The 22,979-nt window shown below is 28.9% G+C and overlaps 13 protein-coding genes across 13 annotated transcripts; 3 read left to right on the top strand and 10 right to left on the bottom strand.

Annotated features, from left to right (window-relative positions):
- Positions 1-41: 41 nt before the first annotated feature.
- Positions 42-1,754, bottom strand: SCDLUD_002148 (uncharacterized protein; the record flags this gene model as incomplete). Its single annotated transcript, XM_046076870.1, has 1 exon — positions 42-1,754. One exon carries the CDS (start codon positions 1,752-1,754, stop codon positions 42-44), a length of 1,713 nt encoding a protein of 570 aa, XP_045936256.1.
- A 476-nt stretch (positions 1,755-2,230) lies between these two features.
- On the top strand, positions 2,231-3,085 carry ATG5 (Atg5p; the record flags this gene model as incomplete). Its single annotated transcript, XM_046080701.1, has 1 exon — positions 2,231-3,085. One exon carries the CDS (start codon positions 2,231-2,233, stop codon positions 3,083-3,085), a length of 855 nt encoding a protein of 284 aa, XP_045936255.1.
- Positions 3,086-3,533: 448 nt separating this feature from the next.
- On the bottom strand, positions 3,534-5,247 carry ABP140 (tRNA(Thr) (cytosine(32)-N(3))-methyltransferase; the record flags this gene model as incomplete). The annotated part of the gene is made up of 2 exons (XM_046080702.1): positions 3,534-4,487; positions 4,552-5,247. The coding sequence occupies 2 exons, from the start codon at positions 5,245-5,247 to the stop codon at positions 3,534-3,536; spliced, it is 1,650 nt and encodes a 549-aa protein (XP_045936254.1).
- Positions 5,248-5,686: 439 nt separating this feature from the next.
- PPT2 (holo-[acyl-carrier-protein] synthase) lies at positions 5,687-6,259 on the bottom strand (the record flags this gene model as incomplete). The annotated part of the gene is made up of 1 exon (XM_046080703.1): positions 5,687-6,259. The coding sequence occupies one exon, from the start codon at positions 6,257-6,259 to the stop codon at positions 5,687-5,689; it is 573 nt and encodes a 190-aa protein (XP_045936253.1).
- A 73-nt stretch (positions 6,260-6,332) lies between these two features.
- Positions 6,333-7,046, bottom strand: SCDLUD_002144 (uncharacterized protein; the record flags this gene model as incomplete). Its single annotated transcript, XM_046080704.1, has 1 exon — positions 6,333-7,046. One exon carries the CDS (start codon positions 7,044-7,046, stop codon positions 6,333-6,335), a length of 714 nt encoding a protein of 237 aa, XP_045936252.1.
- Positions 7,047-7,383: 337 nt separating this feature from the next.
- SCDLUD_002143 (uncharacterized protein) lies at positions 7,384-8,247 on the bottom strand (the record flags this gene model as incomplete). The annotated part of the gene is made up of 1 exon (XM_046080705.1): positions 7,384-8,247. One exon carries the CDS (start codon positions 8,245-8,247, stop codon positions 7,384-7,386), a length of 864 nt encoding a protein of 287 aa, XP_045936251.1.
- Positions 8,248-8,709: 462 nt separating this feature from the next.
- SCDLUD_002142 (uncharacterized protein) lies at positions 8,710-9,597 on the bottom strand (the record flags this gene model as incomplete). Its single annotated transcript, XM_046080706.1, has 1 exon — positions 8,710-9,597. One exon carries the CDS (start codon positions 9,595-9,597, stop codon positions 8,710-8,712), a length of 888 nt encoding a protein of 295 aa, XP_045936250.1.
- Positions 9,598-10,558: 961 nt separating this feature from the next.
- NOP53 (Nop53p) lies at positions 10,559-11,947 on the bottom strand (the record flags this gene model as incomplete). Its single annotated transcript, XM_046080707.1, has 1 exon — positions 10,559-11,947. One exon carries the CDS (start codon positions 11,945-11,947, stop codon positions 10,559-10,561), a length of 1,389 nt encoding a protein of 462 aa, XP_045936249.1.
- Positions 11,948-12,826: 879 nt separating this feature from the next.
- KES1 (oxysterol-binding protein KES1) lies at positions 12,827-14,197 on the bottom strand (the record flags this gene model as incomplete). Its single annotated transcript, XM_046080708.1, has 1 exon — positions 12,827-14,197. One exon carries the CDS (start codon positions 14,195-14,197, stop codon positions 12,827-12,829), a length of 1,371 nt encoding a protein of 456 aa, XP_045936248.1.
- A 990-nt stretch (positions 14,198-15,187) lies between these two features.
- On the bottom strand, positions 15,188-15,835 carry DFR1 (dihydrofolate reductase; the record flags this gene model as incomplete). The annotated part of the gene is made up of 1 exon (XM_046080709.1): positions 15,188-15,835. One exon carries the CDS (start codon positions 15,833-15,835, stop codon positions 15,188-15,190), a length of 648 nt encoding a protein of 215 aa, XP_045936247.1.
- A 309-nt stretch (positions 15,836-16,144) lies between these two features.
- Positions 16,145-16,588, top strand: POC4 (Poc4p; the record flags this gene model as incomplete). The annotated part of the gene is made up of 1 exon (XM_046080710.1): positions 16,145-16,588. One exon carries the CDS (start codon positions 16,145-16,147, stop codon positions 16,586-16,588), a length of 444 nt encoding a protein of 147 aa, XP_045936246.1.
- A 1,061-nt stretch (positions 16,589-17,649) lies between these two features.
- On the top strand, positions 17,650-18,776 carry RPL33A (60S ribosomal protein eL33; the record flags this gene model as incomplete). Its single annotated transcript, XM_046080711.1, has 2 exons — positions 17,650-17,668; positions 18,472-18,776. 2 exons carry the CDS (start codon positions 17,650-17,652, stop codon positions 18,774-18,776), a joined length of 324 nt encoding a protein of 107 aa, XP_045936245.1.
- Positions 18,777-19,458: 682 nt separating this feature from the next.
- SCDLUD_002136 (uncharacterized protein) lies at positions 19,459-22,524 on the bottom strand (the record flags this gene model as incomplete). Its single annotated transcript, XM_046080712.1, has 1 exon — positions 19,459-22,524. One exon carries the CDS (start codon positions 22,522-22,524, stop codon positions 19,459-19,461), a length of 3,066 nt encoding a protein of 1,021 aa, XP_045936244.1.
- Positions 22,525-22,979: the final 455 nt, after the last annotated feature.

Genomic DNA, 22,979 nt, shown 5'->3' with positions numbered 1-22,979 from the left:
TCCTTTTTGTTTGAGTTTCTATATGATGATATATATTAATCTTATAAATCGTTTAATGAATCTTTTAAATTATTTAATAATGTCTCTAAAGGACCAGAAGATGGACCATCCTTTTTTAGAGAGTATAGAAAATCCTTGAATTCTTTTTCCTCTTGCATAGTATCATAATCATCATAATCATCATCCTCATAATCATCATAATCATCATCATCATCATCATCATCATCACCATCACCATCATCATCATCACCAGCATCAGCATCATATTCTGGATATGTACTCTGGTTTTCAGATGCCTTTGTGAGTAGATTATACTTTGTCTTGTTATTGTGAATAACGGTCTTGGGTACTTTATGTTCAAATTCATCCTGATAAGCTCTACACTTATCCAATTCCTCTTTATCTACACGTAATGCATGGCTCAAAAAATATTCAAAAAAATCATCTTCGTCTATATCTATTTTTTGCTTTTCAAAATAAGCTTTAATTTCTTTTTCATCGTAGTCATTATCATTTTTAATGTGGGTGCTGGTATTTACATCCTTTTCACAATCACGATTTAAATTTTTAATTAGTTCAGTTAAGTTTTCCATGGTGTCAATATTATGTTTTTCAGTATGTTGTTCAAAATGAATTTTCGAATATTTATAATGATCTAACTTCGTGATGTTTAGAAAAAAATGTAATTGTTTCGACAAATTATCCGTTGAACCTAGGGTTGCTATATTTTTAATTATTTTCTTGATTAAAATATCTAATACTTGTTCTACAATATTCCCTATTAGGGTCTCAACACTATCGTTTGTGGTTAAAGTCGTTGAGGCTAAAATAACAGATAATGCATCACAATAGGTGTCACAGGTTATCATATCTAATTCATCCTTTTTGTTGTCATTACTAGGCGTAAACTTTCTAGACACATTTTCTGGTTTTATCTGGTTTACATAAGCAAAATTTAAGATGTATGAAAGTATTTTGGGATCTTTTCTTAAATATTCCACATATTTTGTGTTTAAATTCCTAAAACTAACTATTTTCAAATGTTTCTGCAGAAATAATTTCATAAAGTCTGGTTGTAAATAATTTTTGGAAAGAACATCAGATATACCAGTAAGCTCAACACATTTAAAATATGTTTTTTCTATAAAATCTAAACTTTCTTCAAATGTTAAACCTTTGTTGGGGTAATATGTGTCAGCTGGAATAATTTTAAATTTTCCAGCATGAACCCATAATCTATTCTCTCCAATTGGGTAATCGTATTCGGGTGGCAAAGTTTCACCACATTCTAATAGCAAAAAATCTGCTTCTGTATCCACAATTTTAATAAAAACATTGTTGCCATTTTTAGAAGCTTTATTTATTGTTTCGCTAAATGATCTTAAAATATGCACAACCAACGACTCTTCTACAAAAGCGTTATCATTTACGCATAATGTGCCTTTGATATATTCCTTAGTACTATTATCGGCAAATTTAGCTTTTACAATATCCATCTTTATGCCTTCATGTGAATTCCAAGGAAAATATGTGTTCCATGGCATCAATGTTTCATGCAGGTCATGATATATGTTCATTAATTGTTTATGAATTGTTTGCTGATCAGTAAACTTATCTACATAAAATACCCCAAAAACTAACGTATTATTGTTTGTGTTATCGAAAAAGGTTAAACCACCATCACTCTCAGTCTGTCGACTCCAAAAATAATTGGAATTATCCGTTATTTTTTTATCCCGAATATTTGTATACATTCTTTTTTTTTTTTTTAATTTGAGTAAAATTGGGATAACTTGTAACAGGATTGGATATTTTGTAATAATTTCCTATATATCTGTTTTAAATCCTATTCCAATAAAAGCTTTTCCTTTTACTTCTTCCTACCAACAATCTGGGATGAACAAATAAATTTAAAAGTGAATAAGAAAGTTCTTAAAAGTTTAAAGGCGATTTATTTCTTGATGCTTTTTTATTATTATTATTTTTTTTCTTTCTTTTTTTTTTTTGCCTCACCTTCGCTCTTAGTTATTACTAGGCTTAAGATAAGAACAGGGGGGGCGAGGCGATATGTAACTACTAGTTATATACATCATATATTTACACGGCAACCATTGCAATTTAATTTACTTACCTCACAATAATACTTTACTTTAATATTTATTTTAAAAAGACAGAGGTTTAATTATTTAAAGAAATAATAAAGATAAAAAGAAAATACGTTAATTTAATTATGGATGATATACAAAAGTTGATTTGGAACGGTCAACTAAATATTGAAATCACTTTGAGCCAAGACTTGGCAATAGCCAATCTAACTCGTGAAGCACGTCAAATTAATTTCAAAATACCAAGAAATGCATACATTATAAGCTATTTGCCATTTATTTTGATGAAATTTGAAAGTATACTGAAACGAAAAATAACAAATTATGATGATTTATGCAATTGGTGGTTTAGCGCTGAACAGCAATCAAACAGTGAACTCAAAGATTTTACCGAAACGCCTTTAATGTGGAATTATCCTATAGGTGTTTCATATGATGCATTATCCAGTAATTTTACACGGGAGACCATCAACAAAATAAATAACACATCGAACATCATTAATGTTTGGAAATTAACATTATATAAGACAGAAAAATATCCTACTAATACAATATTGCCTATATATACTGGAATGGAGGAAGTAAGACAACAATTTATGCATCAATGGAAGCAAGCCTGCTACATAATGCATGGGTCAGCAAAGCTGTTTATGTCTTTATCCTTACAAGAAACAACGATACTATGGGATTCTATTGTTGAAAATGATCATGAAAAATTTTTAAAGGTTCAGAAAAAAATCGTACCGGTACAATTTACAAGAAACATACCACTTAGGATCCATACTGGTGTTCAAGTTGTACAACCGGTTTGTAGAAGTGACAAAAGCTTAAAAAATGTTCTAAAAATTGAATTCAACGAAGAAATAACACGCGTAGTAGTTCAAGGTATTGAGATATCTACTAATTATAATGCAAGTGATTTATATTGTAGATTTTATAGCTTTGATGGATTTTTATACGTTAGCATAATAAAAAATTAATATTTTTTGATTTGAACTATTTTATTAATATAATAAAGCCATCCAATGACAAATTACCCTGGCACAATGGTTTGGAAGAACCATATACTTCGAATCCAATCATACCCAATCACCAAAAAAAAAAAAAAAAAAAAAAAAAAATAAAAAAAAGGGTTACAACATTTTTAAAAATATATTTTCGAACATATATTATAAAAAAAAAAAATAAAAAAAGTATTAATGACAATAAGGAAACATATATATGGGAAAGTGCATATCTGGTAATCCACATATAATACAAATATTAAACATTTTCCAAAAAAAAAAAATTTGATTTAACAAAAAATAAAAAAAATAAAAAGATGCTGGAAAAAAAAAAAAAAAAAAAAAGTCACTATTACACAACATTTCTTTTATTGTAGGGGGATTTTTTTTTGATAAAATTTTGATTTTAATGTAATATAAAGTTTTAATTTGGAACCTCGAATACAGCCTGTACCCATGCACGGTACATTTTTAGTTGTTTTTTTCTATTTACCAATAGTCTCCTATCTGTTCCAATTTTATTTTCAATAAATCCACCTTTTTCAACAAACAATTGTCTCAATTCATCTTCTTCAAAAAAATAAACTCTTGTACCATCACCTCTGATGTAAAAATTGTCACCCAATAATCTGTTTTTTTTAATTCTAACTTGAGCTAAATCATATCTTCCATAGTCTCTGAACAGTATTTTGCCACCAGGTTTTAACATTTTCTTCAAATTTTCCAAAGCTTGGTTCCATTGCTCAGGAGCTAAAGCACTGAAAACAAAAATCATAACAGCCATGTCGACAGAATGTGGCTCAACACCATTTGGCAAGTCGGAATTTGTATTAGCTAAATCCCAAACGGCAGCATGGCCATATTTGGGATCAAAATCGGGGGATGTTCTGACTAATTCCACTGCTCTTGGGGAAAAATCCACCGCTATCAATTTCAAATTTTCATTTTCATTTTCTCGTAATATTGGGAAAAAAGTATTACCAGCGCCACACCCAATTTCACAGATCGTGGTTGGTGGTGCATTTTTTTTAATACAATTGTAAATACTTGGAAATTCAATTTGTAACCATTTTCTATCTTTAAAAAAGTTTTCCTTATGATTTTTGTAAAACAAATCCCAATAACGAGCCGGATTACCGTTATACTTAAGTTTGTCTTCTTCAGAAACAGGGAAGTCATACTGTAGTTGAATCTTTTTCTGGGCTTCCCTAATCTGCTCATCTCCCCAGTCAACATTATCCCACGAGTTAAATTCAAAAACCTTCGATTCATCCTTTAAAAATCTGGTACCAAATTCAAAGGGATCATCACGACCCAATCTAGTATCTAATGATGGTTTGGCTTCATGAGCGTTGAATCCTGATGATTTCTCCTTCCCCTCAACATCTACGACATCTAAAACAATTTCATTGGAATTATCGATGCCTAAGTTGTGCACCAACTTCGCCTGATTCCTGGGCTTGAGCGTTGTTATTATTGCTGCTGGTAGCACTAACACTGGCATTCCTCTTCTTTCTTTTGTTCTTCTTTCTCTTGTTCTTCTTCTTATGCTTACCCTTTGGTGTCTGTTTTTGTTGTTGTACATGATTCTTTTTGGGTTCATCTTCGTTTTCCTGATTCTCATGTTTTTCATTGGGATCTTCGAATTCTTCAGTACAGTCAAATTCCTCGGTACAGTCAAATTCTTCAGTACAATCAAATTCCCCATCATCTTCCTTAGAATGCTCTTCTTCACCTTCGTCTTCACCCTCGTCTTCACTGTGTACAGTCTCCTCTACGTATTGAGTTTCTTCTGTTTTTTCAAAGTTTGGCTCTCCATCGGCTTCTAAAACTTGCAATTCCTCTGATTCTTGTTCCATTCTGTTTTTTGCAATTGATGCACCAGTAAAGCCCTCCTTCATTTCTTCTTCTTCTTCTTCTTCTTCTTCTTCTTTCTGAACAATATGACCCTCAACAGGTTCGGGAAGCGTTACATCTTCTAGCTCTTCTTCCGACTGGTTCTCTGTTATAAATGTTTTCTTTAGAGGGGTACTATAAGCAGAAGTGGTAATAAAAGATTTATTTGTTGGACTTGAATCCTGGTCAGTGAATTCAGTAGAAATAGTTTCAAACTTTTTAATTAAATCGGCAACACCCATTTTTTTTTTTTTTTTTTTTTATCGTTGCCTTTTAATCTCTTTTGGTTAATTAAAGATTTCCAAAAAAAGAATTACGTAAATGTTGCAAATGGCTGCTTTTTATTCATTTCAAGAGGAAAAGGTGATATAATCCAAAGTTAAACGTAATTAACTCGAATTAAAAAATAAAAAATAAAAATAAAAAAAAATTCTTTTTCATCTTCGTTCACACATTCTTGTTTCACACGCACAGTTCTCTCTCTTTCTTTTTTTTTTTTTGTCCTTTATTTTTTGTTTAGTCGTATCATGTGACTTTTAAAGATTGCATATCATATGAAAAATAAAAAAAAAAACAAATTACATATCCGAATCCCATCTTTTTACTTCGGAATAAATTAAAAACAAAAAAAAAAAATTAAATACGTCCAACCAATCACAATCAAAAGGTCTCATTGTATAATTATAAATCTTTTACTCTTACTACATATGCTATCAAGTAATCACCATCATGCGAAAGTGAAACGTGAAACTTAGAGTTTGCTAACATGGTGATAAAATCCTTATACTTATTCTTGTTGTCTCGGTTTTTTATCATTTCTTCAACATAACTTTCATCTATTATAATACGAGGTTTAGAACTACTTGAAACACTATTGTTTCCCCTTATAAAATCATTATCCTGTTTTTTCATAGTTACTCCTTTATAAAAGATTTTCGTATAAATGGTAACCGTTGGTGGTAATAGAATATCGTTACCATCGGGTAATGTTTTTAAAATAGACTCTTTTATAGCCCATACTCCAGCAATATATTTAACCCTTTCGTTATGTGATTCTAGTTGGTTGCAAAAATAATCCCATTCGTTTTTATGCATGAATTTATTGCATATTTTTTCTAAAGTATTATTAGTATTATTCAAACAAGTAGTTGACCGACTTGGTAACTTTGATAATGCTGGTTTCAAAAACGTTTTGAGCAAAAGCTTATCAAATCTTTTTAAATAAACTATGTCGACCCCAATACCATAGATCATTTGACTATATATTTATTAGTTATTGTTGTATATAAATAATAATAACAATAATAGGAAATGGCTACATAATTATTCACACTTCAACAAAATCGGCAAATATTGATGGCGTGTTTAAATCTGTTAAATTTTTACCAAAAATTATCGCATCCGTACTTTTCACGGTATTTTCAGTTTTCCCTCCAATTTTACCAACATTTGGAACATAACCAATACGATTAAATTCTAGTTTGTCCCAAATTTTTACACTACCTACATTACTGACAAAGACTAAATTAAACACACTGTAGGTATAACCTAATAATGGTGCCCATTTCAAATAAATTTGTCCCATTCTGTAGGCAATTTTTTGTTTTCTACGCCATGGTGGGACAAAAAAACCAGCGTTACAATTGTGTGAACAATGTCCCAAGTAATTTGGTTTAATATAGAAACTACCACAAAAAATACGATCCCAGTTTTTTTCTTGTTCAAATTTTTCGGATTTAATGTTTGTTTCTGATGTTTCTAAGACTATACAAGTGAAAGAATGAAACCAATAATCCTTATACTCTTTAAATGATAATTGGTCGAACTGAGGGTATGTTAAGCCCCCTTCAATTTCCTTGTTAAATTCTTTCCACATAAATTTTAATAATTCTAAAGGAATTTCATCAGGATGATATATTGGGAATGCCGTAAGAATTGATTCATCATCTACAGTACGTTTGAAATGGATTGGTTTCAACCTAGTATCAAGTTGCAACTCTTTATTAGGGAAAACTGGACCATTTCTTAAAAATTCTGGCATTTTTTCTTGTTTTTATTTTGAGATGTTAATTTGTTTTCTTTTTTTTTTAAAAAAACATATATATGTTTATAGTATTCAATTGAAATTTAGAAAGCTAATTCTTATCTATTACATTGAGAATTTTAACGAAAATCGTATTATTTATTTGTTTATTTTTCGTTTTTTTTTTTTTTTCCCCGAGTCGAGATAAAAAAATAAAAATAAAATATAAAAATAAAATATAAAATATAAATAAATAAATAAATAAATAAATAAAAAAAGGAAAAACTCCCAAATTAAAAGGGAGTCTGATATTTAATAAAAAATTTGAAAATAAACTAGCAAATCTATAGATTGCCTACAAATTGAATTCTTTGATAAAATTAATAACCATGCTGCACAATGAATCTTGTAAATTTATCTCTTTAACATTATGAGATGCACCGGGAATTAATCCTGAGTGTTTAGACCAAAATTCTTTATTAGAATTTTCCTTCCATTTAGCTAGTAACTTATTTTTATCAACACTTTTTGGAATAAATTCATCAGACCCGGAAAAAACCATTAAAAATGGTACTTGTATTTCAGAAAACTTTAATTCTTCCATTGTCAAATCATCACTGAAATAATCATCTTGACCACCCTTATTCATCAAAGAGTTCCATCTAAAGGCAGTTATTGGAGTATTCCAACTCATTTTCATATGCTCATAACTTAAAAGTTCATCCTGTCTGCCTTCTTCACATAATTTAATGGCAATTTCATTTAATTCCCGTCCTTTTTCAGTAGCGTTTATATTAAAGCTGGATCTATCAGAAACACTAGCTTGCATAATCCCAGCATCAACTGGAGTTTTGGTTTGCTTGTTTAACAAGTAGTGAATAACATCTTGTGAACCAGTCGAATGTCCCATAATAACTATTTTGCTTGGAGAATATTTCTCACGCAAATATTTAATTAATTTTTCTATATCATTAATATCATTGGTCAAATTAGAGATTCCCCAATTATTAAATGAACTGGTGAATTGTATCTGGAATGTAGTCCAAGTCAATTCATCCTTTAATCTTTGTGCTAATTTAGGTACATATGGTACTGTGAGTAAACCATCTGTTAAACCGCCAATGAATACCAAAATCTTAGTCGGATTAGGGTTTAAATCAAATTGAAAAGCAACTTTCTTAAACGTATATTCATGCAAAATACCAGAATGAGAGGTCATTATTTTATAATTAAGAGATTTATATATTATTTTTATTACTAATTTTGCTTTATTTTTATTTTTATTTTTATTTTTATTTTTATTTTTACTTTTGTTTAATACGATTTAACCTTTTTAATCTAATTAGTGTTTTAATATCTTTCCCTTATATACAGCAATTTCGATTTACAAAAAAAAATAAAAAAAATAAAAAAAAAAAAAAATAAAACTGATATTTTTAGTACATATATTTTGATTCCTTTTTTTTTTTTATGGAAAAAAAAAATTTCATATTAGTGAAATAATTACTTATTAAGAATAACTTATCCTTCCATGACCAATACTAATCAATTATTGATTAAAAAAAGGCATATTAGTAAACATTTTGTTGGAAAGTAGAATTCACAAGAATTATTATTCAAAATTTAAAATTCAACGTAGGATTACTTCTATAGCATATATATATATATATATATATATATATCAATAGAATAATGATGGTTTAACCACCTTAGTGTAAAATTCAAAATCATCACCATCGTGTTTTAAATCTACCAAATAAGGATAATAATAATCAGCAGCCACCATATTGAATACATTTCTTTTCAATTTTTTCTCGAGCAAGGGAACCTTAACCCCGTACCAATCCTTTACAAATGGTTCATAGCCATATTTATTTTCTTGTACAGCTAAATCTGCAAAATATTTCACCCTTTTTTCCGCAGTTAATGCTATTGGATTCGGATCTATTCCAATATACTCTAAATTATTATATCCTAAGGCTTTAGCCGCATGCAGCTCCACAAATCTTTTTCTTTTGAATTCAAATCCAACAATGGTAATTTTATTAGGTAATTTTTTGGAACTATTCAATTGCTTAAATTTCAATATAGAGTAATATAAATTTTCAAACGAATCCAAGGCATATTCTTCATAGTTTATGACATCTTTTTTGAATACGTCATTAATTTTACCAATTTTGTGAATTTCATTAATCATTTCGATTATTTGTTTATCGAGATTCTGAAAAACATTATTGATTACGGTTGGATTAGTTTCAAGCAATAATCTTTTCATTAATTCATAATAAGACTTCCCCTCACTTTGATCTATATTTACCTTTGTTTTCGATCCACTGTATAATATTAAATTTTGATCAGTAAGACCATCATACTCTTTAACTAATTCTATTATGGCCTTTAATCCATGTTTTATCATGGTTAAATGATCATTTCCTTCTAATTGGAAGGGTGCTAATACCCAATGATCAGATAACTGCCCTAGATTCAAGGGATCATTTGTCTTTTTCCAAACCGAATGACCTGGTACAATAATTAGGTGTCTTTTTGTTTCTTGTGCAATCAGTGACATTATTTTTCCTTATACTTGTTAAACTTTTAAAGCTTAATTTATACTAGTAATCTCTATGAAGTTGTAGTACATAAGTGAAGGTATCACTGCTTAAATATTATTACATAGTAAAATAATTGAGATCCTCGAGAAACGATCGCTTCGGGTAATATAATTCGAAAATTTGGAACTATTGACAGATACATATACACACTGCAATGCCAAGTACTATTATTAATAACGACATCTAACACAAATTGTTAGTAAATTATTCTAATAAAAAAAAAAAAAGAAAAAAAAAAAAAGAAAAAAAAATAATTTTTTTTTCTGCAAAAGTACTGTATAGATTTCCACAATAATACATTGATTTCTTGATACTTTCTTTTTCAATATAATTATCGTCTCAGACTTTATAAAAGTTACGACTACAAATGTACAACAAATCATTAATATCTTTAACGAACCGGAAACAAGCGTGTTACTTATGGATATAAAAACTGCTAATATTGGTGGAAGATTCCAAAAGTGGAACCCAAGAATTTTGGTTTTTGCATCAGAAAATATTCTCTCTTCCCCCCCCCCCCCCAGATTTAGATCTCTTAACTATTATTTTATATAAAACTACATTCAAGTATGCTATCTGCTTATCTGCTTATAATTTGTTAAGATCTTTACGTCGTTGGTAAGTAACTATAGTATTCATGAACAATGCTTACTTAAGAAGCTATAAGAGTATCCGATAAAAAATGTTTCAACATAAAATGCCTTGAAAATCACGGCTTTTGGCTTTTTACATAGTTTATCCCCAGGTTCATTTATTCAGCTATATATATTTGCGTCTGAGTATTAGAATACTTAATATTGAGAATACTGATCTTTTGCAGTCAATACGTATTAAAGATAAAGTAAATAACTTACTAATAATGTACAAACATAAAATATATTAATTAATAGATAGGTATCAAAAGTGGATTGGAAACACCTAAGTAAAATCTTTATGAGTCCATTTAGCGGTAATTTTAGGCTTATATTTTCTACCCTTTTTGATAGGTTTTCTGGCTTCAATTTTACCACTGCTTTGTAATTTACGTAAATTATCATATAATAGGTTACCCTCTGGCCTTAATTTACGTAAAGAACCATTTAATTCGTCTTTAAATTTAACCTCTAAAGTTTCATCTAAAACAGTATGCTTGGAACCAAGCTTGTGTTTTTTTTCTACCTTTGATGAAGTATGACTATTAGTATTATTCTTAGTAGTAGTATCATTATTGTCAGTAGTGACATCATCACCATTGTTATTATTCTGTTCTTTTCCCTTTTCCAAATTATCCAAAATTTCATATTCCTTTAACGCTTTTTTCAATGCTTTCAATTCATTTTGAAGTCTAATTCTTTCTTTATGTTTCCTTTGTTTATTTCTTTGATATTTAGTTTTTTTCTTATTTTTAACGGGTTCATTAACAGATAGTCTAGTGATATTCTCGGCATTGTTTTCAGTATTTTCTCCTTCTTTCTCCTCTTCCTCCTCGTTATCTGATTCTTCATCATCTTCTTCCTCTGCATCTTGTAAAGTTTCCATCAAATGTTTTATTTTACATTTATATTGTTCCATGGCAATTCTAATATCTTCTCTCTTCTTTTCAGAAGTATATTCCTTATCTAATAAAAGTTTCCAATCTTTTTCGTGTGGATTGTAGGATTTCCCAGCATGAGGTATGTCTTCATATTCTTTAACTTTTGAGGGCCCGATTTTTAGGGTATTAGGAGCAACAGTGGCAGTAGACCAGCTAGAAGTACTTTTTCTTAATAATTCCTGTGGTAAATTTTTTTCAGCAGACTTTTTTAATTTAAGATAACTGGGTGAAGGATTGGGTAAATTTTGGTCATCGTTGTGATCATCCCATAAGTCAGTGCTATTTTTATGATTAGTTTTTATTAAGCCATCTCTTTCTAAAATAGCAGAAAGTTTGTCTAGAGTAGAAACACTTTTCTTACCTGAAATTTCTAATAATTTCTGAAGTCTTTTTTTGGAAACACCTTGGACAGTTTTTTTATTGTTTACTTTCTTTGGATGTGTTAATGCTTCTACCTTGGATGTGGTTTTAATAGACTCTAAAATTTCAGTTGATTTAATATTTTTTTTAATTTGTTTTCTTTTAATCAATTTTTTTTTTAATTCCAGATCTCCTTCGATATCGACAGTGAAAAGTTTATCATCTTCTAAGTCTTCGATATTAGATTTACCATGTAAAATTTGAGAATCAGCTGCCTTTTTTAAGCCCTCTTCAATTTCGTCTATGTCAATATTCTTTCTCCAGGCTTTTTTACCCTTTTTAGATTTTTGTTTATATGTACTTGGGCGTGACATTATGTATATTTCCCCTCTGTTCCTAGATATGTAAACTAACAGTAGGTGAACGGTAGCTAATTGGTATCATAAACCAATTACAGAAGAATAAGAAGAAGAAGAAGGAAAAAAAAAAAAAAAAAGAATAGCAGAATAAAGCAAAAGCATTAATTTTTTTTTAAGCTAAAAACAGAGAAGAGTATTATCAGTTAAATAAAAAAAAAAGAAAAAAAAAAAAAAAAAGAAACGTGAAAAACAAAAGTCTTGTCCGAAATAATAACGGACATTTATCTTACGGAAGAGAAGGCTACGTAAAAAAATATTTCGTTTATTATTCATTAAATTTTTTTTTTTTTTTTCGTCTTTCTCATCACTTTTCGTATAATTTTATAAAAGTAATGAAAAAACTGTAATCGTTGATAAAACTTTGATTTTTAAAAAAAAATATTATTATTTTGATGAGCAAAAAAAATTTTCAATGACAATCAATCGATTAATTTTGTACAGTTTTATATATGTAAAAAAGAAAAAAAGAAGATATACGAATATATGGAAATATAAAGATATTAGTGTCATGTTTTCATCTTCTTAAATGTTAGAATCGGATAATGAAATGTCTTGGAAAGAAAAATTCTTCTCATATACATTATTTTTAGTGATTCTATTCTTTTTTAAATTTCACAAAATAATATGCTATACCAATTGTTAAAGTACATGACGACGACAACAATAACGACAACAACAGTAATAATAATAATAATAATAATAATAATAATCAATTAATAATTCGTAAACAATAATAAAATAAAAATATCGTATAAAAAAAAAAAAAAAAAAAGTAAAAAAAAAAAAATTACTGATTGTAAATAAACATTAATATGAAAAAAAAAAAAAAAAAAATCATAGCTTGATTTCCTTCTCCTCATTCCATGCTTTTCTTGAAAATCTCCAATGTAAAAATTTCTCATCATCAGGCCTTTTCTTATCTTCCTTATCACCAACTATGGAACCACTTGGAACATTCTTAAGGGACAAATTACCTCTCTTAGCTAAACTAACAAAAGGATCGTCGGCACCAGATGAAGAAGCATCGTTAAGATCAACTGCTTCAAACCATCTACGCTCCCAATTGATACCCTTGGCTTCTTCTTCTTTTCTCAAATCCCTTTGAGCTTCCTCCAAAATCGATTTCTCTTGGGCAATCATTTTATAATCACCCAACTTAATAGCTTCGGCAACTTTAGCCCAAGCTTTTCTACTCTCTAATGGATGTTGCTCTTCAACAGGTTTGACCTTTAACGATTCGGCTTTCGATTCGCTAGCATCATAAAAAATCTTACCATTTTTCTTCTTTTTTTCATCAGCTCCAGTATAAATTGTAGATTTGCCACTCCATTGACCACTAATAACAAATAAAGGATGCTCAGTTGATGCACTACTATTCTCCGTTGTTTTACCACTATCTATACTTTCATCATTAGTTGTTTTATATATCTTGGCTTTAAAAGAATGTTTTTTACCACTGAAATAGCCTCTCCCGCTATATTCGATAACACAGTGATACCCAGTGGAAGAGTAAATATAAGATTTACTATCTAATTCTACAAAGGGAGAAGCTAACAATAACCCCTCAATATGCAATGGAGGTAAAGTAAAAATAAAATCTTCACCTTCATTAGCCAATTTTAATATGGCATGGCCATATTGTTTAACACTTAGGCTAGCCGTGGAGAAAGTAGAACTAATACCATTATAACCTTCCAATAAAACGTTATTTTTATCATTAAAGATAGAATAGGCAGTTATTGGAGGATGATGAGAAACTTGCTCACTTAAACAAACAGTGGTGCCATATTGGTCATCTTTATCTTCATGCTCCCATTTACCAACAAAAAGTTCACCTAAAAATGGGTTTAGTGGTTTTTTTTCACTGCCCATACTTTCGTTTCTTGAACAATATTGTGATTTCAAAGTAGAAAGAAACCATCTTACAACATGCAAGAAACGAATTAATTGTGGAGGATATTCTGTAGTTTCACTTGAAGGAAGGGTTGGTTCAAATGAATTTTTTTGTATAGATGGAGCTAAAAATAAATCTGGATGCTCTGCCCAATACATGGAGAATTCAGTTAAGGAAGTTGGTGACAAAATGAATGGTGGAGCAGTCAATGAGGATAGATCACCGTTAAAACTGGCAATAGATTTCAAAAAAGAAGTCCATGTTGACGAACTGGCATATGATGAGGAAGAGGAGGAAGAGGAAGATGACATGCTGAATGAATTTATTTTTGACGTTCTTTCTTTCTTTCTTTCTTTTTTATTTATTTATTTATTTATTTGAAACCTATCTTAGTTTTTATTTTATTTTTTATTTTTTTCTTTTTTTTTTTTTTTTGTAGTTTTTACTAACTCTGTAATTTATTTTATGTTACTGTGTCTTATTATTTTATTTTATTTTAATTTATTTTATCTTATTTTATTTGAATTTAAATTTATATTTAAAATTATTTTTTTTTTCTTGTTGCTGTTGTTTTGTGTATTAAAAAAGAAGTTGTTGAAAGGTTTGTGAAGAAGAACAACAAGAAGGGAAAAGAACGAATAAAACGGTAGTTGGTTCAAAGTGTTTTTAAAAAGAGAGAAAAGAAAAAAAAGAAAAAAGGAAAAAAAAAGAAAAATTTTTTATCTTTTTTATTTAATATTTTATTTTTCTTAATTAATAATTTTAATATAGTGAGAACATGTATATAAATGTGTACATATTATATATATATATATATATACATATAATATAGAAATGAGTTATTTATTACTAAGATTTATTTTCCTCTCTTTTTCCCTTTTGCTGGTTTCCTTCAAAGGGGAAAAAAGTTTGTGCAATTGTTTCCATTAATTAATTAATTAATTAATTATTTTTTTTTTTTATTTTTTGTTCCCGGGGATTAAATATAACATTTTCCAAGTCTAAGAAATTCTATCTGTCACTGCAAATCGTCTCGTCTTTTCTCGTCCATTTACCGTAATCCACAGCTTCCCCCCCCCTTTTTTTTTTTTTTTTTTGTTGAGAAAAAAATATACTTATTATAAAAAATAATAAACGAATCGAGGAAATCTAAGTTAATCGGATTATGTCACTTCTTCCCCCTAATAAAAATAAACGAAGGAGAACGTAACCACTTTTTCTTTTTTTTACCGAACATGTACAAATAAAATTCTCGGATAAAATAAACAACCATTCTTCGGTTTTATCCTGTACCTATCCAATCATTTATGATAATATAACGTGAAATCAAAAGAATAATCGTTATCGTTATAACCAGTAGCTTTATTAAAATCTTTGTGTTGATGAATAAATTCAAACCACTTCGTTTCATTAGTTTCTTTGATGAAACTACTATCAATTTTATCTCTATCTAAAAAGGTGTCCATTTCTAAGTTCATACTATTATTCGTATTGGTAATCTCAGTTATCAATAAATGTGAGCATATCCCATAAGTTTGATTATAAATTTCACCGCCACCTATTATATATATACGTTCAATATCTACTCTGTTTTGTAAATCGATAATACTTTGTTGTAAATCATTATATTTTACAATATTTTTTTCTTTAATATTTTCTTCAGCAAGCGTTCTGTTATACTGTCTTGATATAATTACATTTAATCGATTAGGCAATGGTTTAAATCTTTTAGGAATCGATTCCCATGTTTTCCTACCCATAATTACAGCATTCACTTTCGATGGATCTTTAGTATACGTAGTTACTGTTTTAAAATATTCCATTTCCTTTTTTAATTTCCATGGTAATTTACCTTTATAACCGATACCATATTTAGGTAATAAGGCAGCAACTATTGCAACAACTGGTTTAGTAGTATTCTTATTAATAGTAGTGGTTACAACGTTCATGCTATTTTTTAGAATAGTTTAATTGCATTAATGTCTTCCTTTTTCTTTATTTTTTGTAAGCCTATCACTGTTAACCCATTTATATAATTGGCTTTTTTTTTAAAAGCTTTTGGGGGGGAAAAAAAAAGAAAGAAAAAAAAAAAAAAAAAAAAAAAAAAACGAAACTTGTTATGTTAAATATATATACAACTGAAAGCTCTAAATATTTTTACTTGTTAGAAGTTTATCTCCTCTCACCAAAACCAAAGAACAATTGGTATAAAAAAAAAAAAAAAAAAAAAAAGAAAAACACAGGGTAAATCGAAAATAATGTTAGATACATCAATAAGCACACATGTTATTTCATGTGAAAATTATTTTTACATGCTAATCACTAAACCAAATAACATCACTAGTAAAACGAAAAGAATACCTATTACTGTTACAATAACAAAAACATTTCCAAATCATATGGATAATAAGAATGATAGTGGCGACAATTACATATCTAATGATACTTTATCATGTATATACTATTCCGTTCCTAACGTAAGACTACAGCAACAGTTTAAGAATAATATATTATCCACACCTTTACAAGAATTTACTGAGAGTGATTTATTAAAGGAATTTACCAAAAAATTAAGTATTTTGATTTGTAATAAATTTAGTCTACCTAGTTACGTAGTTACCTCGAGTGATGTAAATATCGATTCTCCCTTTCAACAATTTCAGTATTTAAAACGTTGCAAGCAGGAGTTGGATCAACTATAATGTTATATCCTCATATATATATATATATATATACTTCAATTTTTATAAAATAACTTAATTTTAGAGCATTCCTTTAGCAGTAACTCTAGTTATTCTTGTAAAAACTCCATGTTGAACATTAGAGGGAAAAGTTTATATATGATATGGTAGGGTTCCTTGCGAAAAAAAAAATAAAATATTTTTGCAAGTTCTACGTAAAGGAAAGAAGGGCAAGTTTTAATATATTTTTTTAATTTGGTTAATTTTTTTTAACAAATTTTGTGACATACAATACATCCGTACCTTCCTTTTGTAGTAAAAATTACTTTTTTATTTTTTTTTTTTTTTTTTTTTGGCTGATTGATTAAAAGAAACAAAAAAAAATATATATATGTATAAGAAAAAGGAAATAACGTGAAAAATAATCATATAAATGAGAGAATAACATCTACGCATTTAGAAAGAAGATTATAGAGAAACACAGCTTTACTCTGCGTCATTTTTTACTTCTCTTTGTCTTATGATATTTAAAAGCTATTAATTTATGGGTGTTATATACATTGTAGCCTTTTGCATCATTACTGAGTCTTTCTATACGCCCTTTGTCATTTCTACTAACATTTTCCAGCTACTAAAAATTATTTTTTCTGTCCGCCTTTTAGCCTGTTAGCCTTGCCTATACAAATTTCGCTAAGAAAAAATTAAAGCGCTTTTTAAACATAGCTCGTGTAAAGCTTCATTATAACTATCATATTTTTTTTTTTTTCTGTTCAGAAAAGAATCTTCTCTTGAAAATTTCCTATTTTTTTTTGCAATTTTATTTTCTTTTTCTCTTTTTTTCTTTTTTTTTTTTTTTTTTTTTTAATAATTTGCAAAGCATTCCAACTATGTTTGTTCATTTCTATACCATTTGAATATATCTTCCAGATTGCATTATCATTAATATAATCGCTTGATTTTCTTATTAACGCAAACTTAAAATTATTATTCTTTCACTTGCACATATCCACTTATTACCCGTTTTAATTATATTTATTAAAAAATCTTAAAAAACACCAAAAATCTAAGACTGAAATATCAAGATGGCTGAATCTCACAGATGTATGTTATTATTTTAATTGAGGAATAAAGTTAATTTGTAATATTAGATGATTTTTTATTAATTATTGGAACGGTAATATGACACTTTGTTTAACTTATGATATCTGAAAAAGAAAGGAAAAAAAAAAAAAGAGAAAGCAAAAAAGGAAAAAAATTAATCAGTTAATATGAGCCTGGGGCCTTGTCTATTTTTTTACAACAAGCATATCATACTTGAGAAAAATTTTGTCAATTGAAAGAAACTCTGTGGTTTGAATAATATGCATCATTTTTTTTTGTCTTCTAAAAAAGGAAAAAAAAAAAAAAAAAAAAAAAAAAACAGGAGGAATTCTAGTTGATATTAATTAGTTATTATTGGGATAAGAATTAAGACATACCTATTGAGTAATTTATGAATAGGAAACGTAATTCAGCGACAATAAATGAAATTTGTAGGTTTATGAGTTTTATATTATTATGAAGTTTTCAGTAGAGACGTTTCAACTCGTTGCATATTGTAAATTTAAAAATTCAACTCTATGAAGATTCATTTTTGTCCTCGAATAAGGAAAATGATGTAATTAAATTTATTTTTAGGAAAATAATAATCATTAGTTTACTTCATCTATTGTTAGGCGCCAGGAACTCAAAGGTCGTATTGATTTGCTGTCAAAAATTATAAAAATCATCTACAATAAACAAAGAATTGTAAATGAATGCCTTTTTTACTAACATTTTTTTTCTCTATTTATTTGATTTATTATTTTTTTTGGTTTTAATATATTAAAAATAATAAAACAAGCTTTAGTGATAATTTTTTACAGTGTACGTCAAAGGTAAGCACTTATCATACCAAAGATCCAAGAGCGTTAACAACCCAAACTGCTCTTTGATTAAAATTGAAGGTGTTGCTAACCCACAAGATGCCAAATTCTACTTGGGTAAGAGAATTGCTTACGTTTACAGATGTTCTAAAGAAGTTAGAGGTTCAAAAATTAGAGTTATCTGGGGTAAGGTCACCAGAACTCACGGTAACTCCGGTGTTGTCAGAGCTAAGTTCAGAACTAACTTGCCAGCCAAGACTTTTGGTGCCTCTGTCAGAATCTTTTTGTACCCATCTAACATCTAGATTCAACACTGAAAAATGGTAAATAAAACTCATTTAGTTTAATCAATTAGTCAAGTGAATTGGTTTGTTTTTCTATGTTTTTTCTTTTATATATATATATATATATATATATTAATCTATTATTAATTTCAAAATATTATATAAATAAATCTATATTTTTATTGAATATATATATATATATATATATGCGTGCGTGTGTGTTTATAAAAAGTATTTCTTTTTCGCTTGCACATATTGCAAGGTTGTTTTTTTTTTTTATTTTTAAAGTTATTGTACGAGGTAGCAAAGTAGCAAAAATTACTATTTTGTTAACTAATTGATAAAGATGCTTACAAAAAAAAAAAAAAGAAAAAAACGTTTCTCTTATATATTCTATTATCTTTGAAATAAAAGATAACACTAGTATGAAAATATTAATAAAATTAATATATATATATATATATATATATTATAGATTAAGTAAATAACAATATAATGCAAAAATATACCAAAAAAAAATAACTAAAAACAAAATTAAACAGAAAAAAAAAAAAAAAAAAAAAAAAAAAAATCAAATGAATAATTTCGAAAAAGATAATGATCTAAATATATCACTAACTTTCTAGACTATAAAGTGTAAGAAAGAAAAAAAAAATGACACAATCAATATCATCAAACTCATAATCAATAGTAAATATTATATTCATGATCTCATACTTCTTCTTTTAAAAAAATCTAAAACTTTCTTAGCAGTGCTTTCCCCAGTACCACTATTTTTCGCATCAGGAACAGTAACGCTGCCTGTGCCAGCACTTTTATTACTTTGCCCACTAGCATTCCGTCTAGACTTGTTACCATAAATACCTCCAGTATGGTTTGAAGATGAAGTGAAAGATGAGTTTGGAAGTTGGGAAACTGCTATAGAGTTTCTAGTGCTGGGACGTCTTTTGCTGGAAGACGGTAACTTTTTTAAATTTGCATTACTATTATATTCACTAGTTGAATCATTAGATTGTTTAGATATAAACATAGAATGTCGATTATTAGGATTCGGCGTACTCGAAGCAGAACTATTACCAGCGCTATTAACTACTGGCGTGGTGCTAAATTTATCATCATTAGAAACTGATTTTCTTTTTATTGATTCTGACTCAGTGTCTTCTATACTAGTTTTTGAATTATTATATAGTGAATAAAATGATAAAAAACTAAATCTTTTACTTTTTCTTGTTTCCGTTGAATTTGTGGATATTTTCCTTTGTTGTGGTATATTTGGTGAACCACCAGAAGCACTAGTATTAGACCCTTGACGAACACCATTACTAGAAGTTCTGGTGTTGCTAGAAACTGATCTATGTGGTTGCTTGGCACTAGGTACACTGCTGTTTTTATTTAGTTCCTTGGGGGTTTTTTCCTCTCTAGTACTCTCTTCTTCCTCGTCTTCTTCCTTGATAATTGAGCCATGGTTCACTTTCACACTTCCACTTCCATTGATCTTATTTCCATTCACGTCATTAATACTTACAATAGTATTTGAACCCTCAGTGTCCTTGTTATTTTTATTAGGCTTATTAAGCCCTTCGGTGTCCTTGGTAACAAAACCAGAACTTGGAAACTCAAAGGATGAAAACGATACAGTAGTAGAAGCAGGTTGATATGAGGTAGGTCTTGGTTTTCTATGAGGGACAGAATTAAATTTAACATTGGAAGAAGATGAACTTGTATTCCCATCTGCAAATTTTCTACCATGTTTATTGGTAACAATATGTTTATCGATGTTATCATTATTATTATTGTTGTTGTTGTTGTTATGCAAAGATGATTTTGATGTCTTATTAGGGGTAGCGCTTGAATATAATGGTAAGGAATCGTATGTTTGGTTATTTTGAACAATAAAACTTTTCCGTTGTTGTTCTACAGCATCATAAACAGCCTGCAATACAGCAGAAGCAGCAGAATCATTTCGTTTATGTCTTCTAGGATGAGATAAAGCAGCATCCTTGGTAGCTGAATCATTCAACAAATCAGTAGCAGAACTGTTATTTAAAACATTATTAGATTTATGTTGAACTTTCAACTTGACATCCAATACTGGACTTATGGTAATATCATTTGCCGTATGTCCATTGCTATTTTCCCTAGTATCATTAGCAGTATTTTTGGTGGTAATTGCGATAGTATTAATATCGCTAGTGTTATAAGCATTATTATTAATACCACTATTACCATCACTGTTGGTATTCTCATGTGTAAAAGTATTTTTATTATTTTTCTCAGAATTAATCGTTCTTTTATTTTGAGAATTAGTGATATCGGTACTTTCTTCAAGACCAGAGGATTCATTATTATTGGCATTTTTATCACCAGTCGTACCAGTATGTTGAGTGGTATTATCGTTAGTTGTGGCAAAAGTGTGTGACTCTTGTGGTGGTAAAGGTTGAGGATTATAAGAGCCATCTAAAACTAACGAATTTCTTTCGCCGTTAGAGGAGGTAGAACACGTGGATCTAGGACGAACGTTTTTTTTCGTCGATTTTGGAGGTCTAAATATTTTATTATCAGACATTGCTTTGTCCCATTCCTCTGGAGAAACACTCAAAAATGGTAAATGTGGCTGTAACCAAGGGTGTTGTTCAATTTGTTTGATCCCCAGTCTATGTTTTGGATGGGATACCAATATACGTCTCAACAAATCACGCGGAATGGGTGCGATGTATTCAGGAAATTTCAAAGGTGTTTGAGTAATATACATATATAATTTGGCAATATCGTCGCCATCTGGATTAGTTGGGTCATCATCCCACGGCAAATAGCCAGCTAACATGGCGAATAAAATAATACCACAAGACCAAACATCTGCTTTTCTCGCCAAATATGGTCTACTGGATACCACTAATTCTGGCGCAGCATAACATGGACTGCCACATGAAGTTTTCATTAATTCGTTATAACCGGGCACAAATTCATTGACAAATCCAAAATCTGTAATGATTAAATTTTCATATTTATCTAATAATAAATTTTCCAACTTTAAATCACGATGTACTAATCCCTTAGAATGCATATAATGGACACCACTGATTAGTTGAGCAAACAATCTACAGGCTTGTGGTTCCTTTAATCTTTTCCTTCTTTGAATATATCTATAAAACTCTCCACCAGAAGCATATTCTAAAACAATGCCTACATATTTAGAGTTTTGCAAAACTTCTTCTAAATGCACAATATTGGGGTGAGTCAAATGCTTAAGTGCATTAATTTCTCTAAAAATTTTAGTTTCCTTCTCTGAACCTGGTGGAATGGAATCTCTTTTAATTAACTTAATTGCAACTTGTTTAGGTATTGAATTCTTTGTTGAAACAGTATTACCATTGTTATCAACTTGTTTTAATGCAAGTGATGCCTTTGTCCATGCTAGCTTAACTTTTCCAAATTCACCTTCACCTAATGTAGAACCCACAACGTATGGACCAAAAGTTAGTTGTTTTCTACGCATATAGGAAGACCTGTTATTCCTGGCTATAGTTTCCCCATTATTGCTGTTTGAAGTAATATTTTGGTTATAAGAAGACGAGGATCTTTTGGATCTCGAGTTATCTGCCACAGAGTTATGATATTGTTTGTCGTTAATGTAATTTAAATTTTCTTTATTTGTTAAGTATTCTTGTTTTTGGTCGCCGGGGGAAATATTATTATTGGAAGCACCAGCACCATACCCCCCACAATAGGTATATCTTCTTGCTTGATTTTGAATAATAGACGATGACATATAATTTTTATCTATTATTTTTTGGTGCTAAGTTATGATCAAAAAAAAAAGGAAAAAAAAATTTTTATCTTTTTTATTTTGTTGGTTTGTTGGATTTTGGTTCTATATTTTTAATTATTAATTTTTTTTTTTTTTTTTTTTTTTGTTTCCCTTTAATCTTTTGTACTTGAGCTAAAAGTACAGATATCACTATAAACCTTGTTTCAATAACAGGAATAATGCAGATTTTTTTATTTTATTTATATGTATATATATTTTTTTCTATTTTTTTCCCTGTCTGTTTAATTGTTATTGTAGTGGGTTGATTATTCCAGCTGTTATGCTATAAAAATAGAATTTTTAATATTTCAAGGTGCCCAATGGTTGTTAAAGCATAAAAGAAGAGAGAGGGAGAGATACCATAATTTAGTAGAAAAATATGAATGGAATGGTGAAAGAGAGGAAAGTATTTTAAG

Source organism: Saccharomycodes ludwigii, chromosome II (assembly GCF_020623625.1).
Source record: "Saccharomycodes ludwigii strain NBRC 1722 chromosome II, whole genome shotgun sequence".
NCBI classification, from domain to species: Eukaryota; Fungi; Ascomycota; class Saccharomycetes; order Saccharomycodales; family Saccharomycodaceae; genus Saccharomycodes; species Saccharomycodes ludwigii.
Note: the sequence above shows the minus strand (reverse complement) of the source record. Positions and strands in the feature narration are given on the sequence as shown.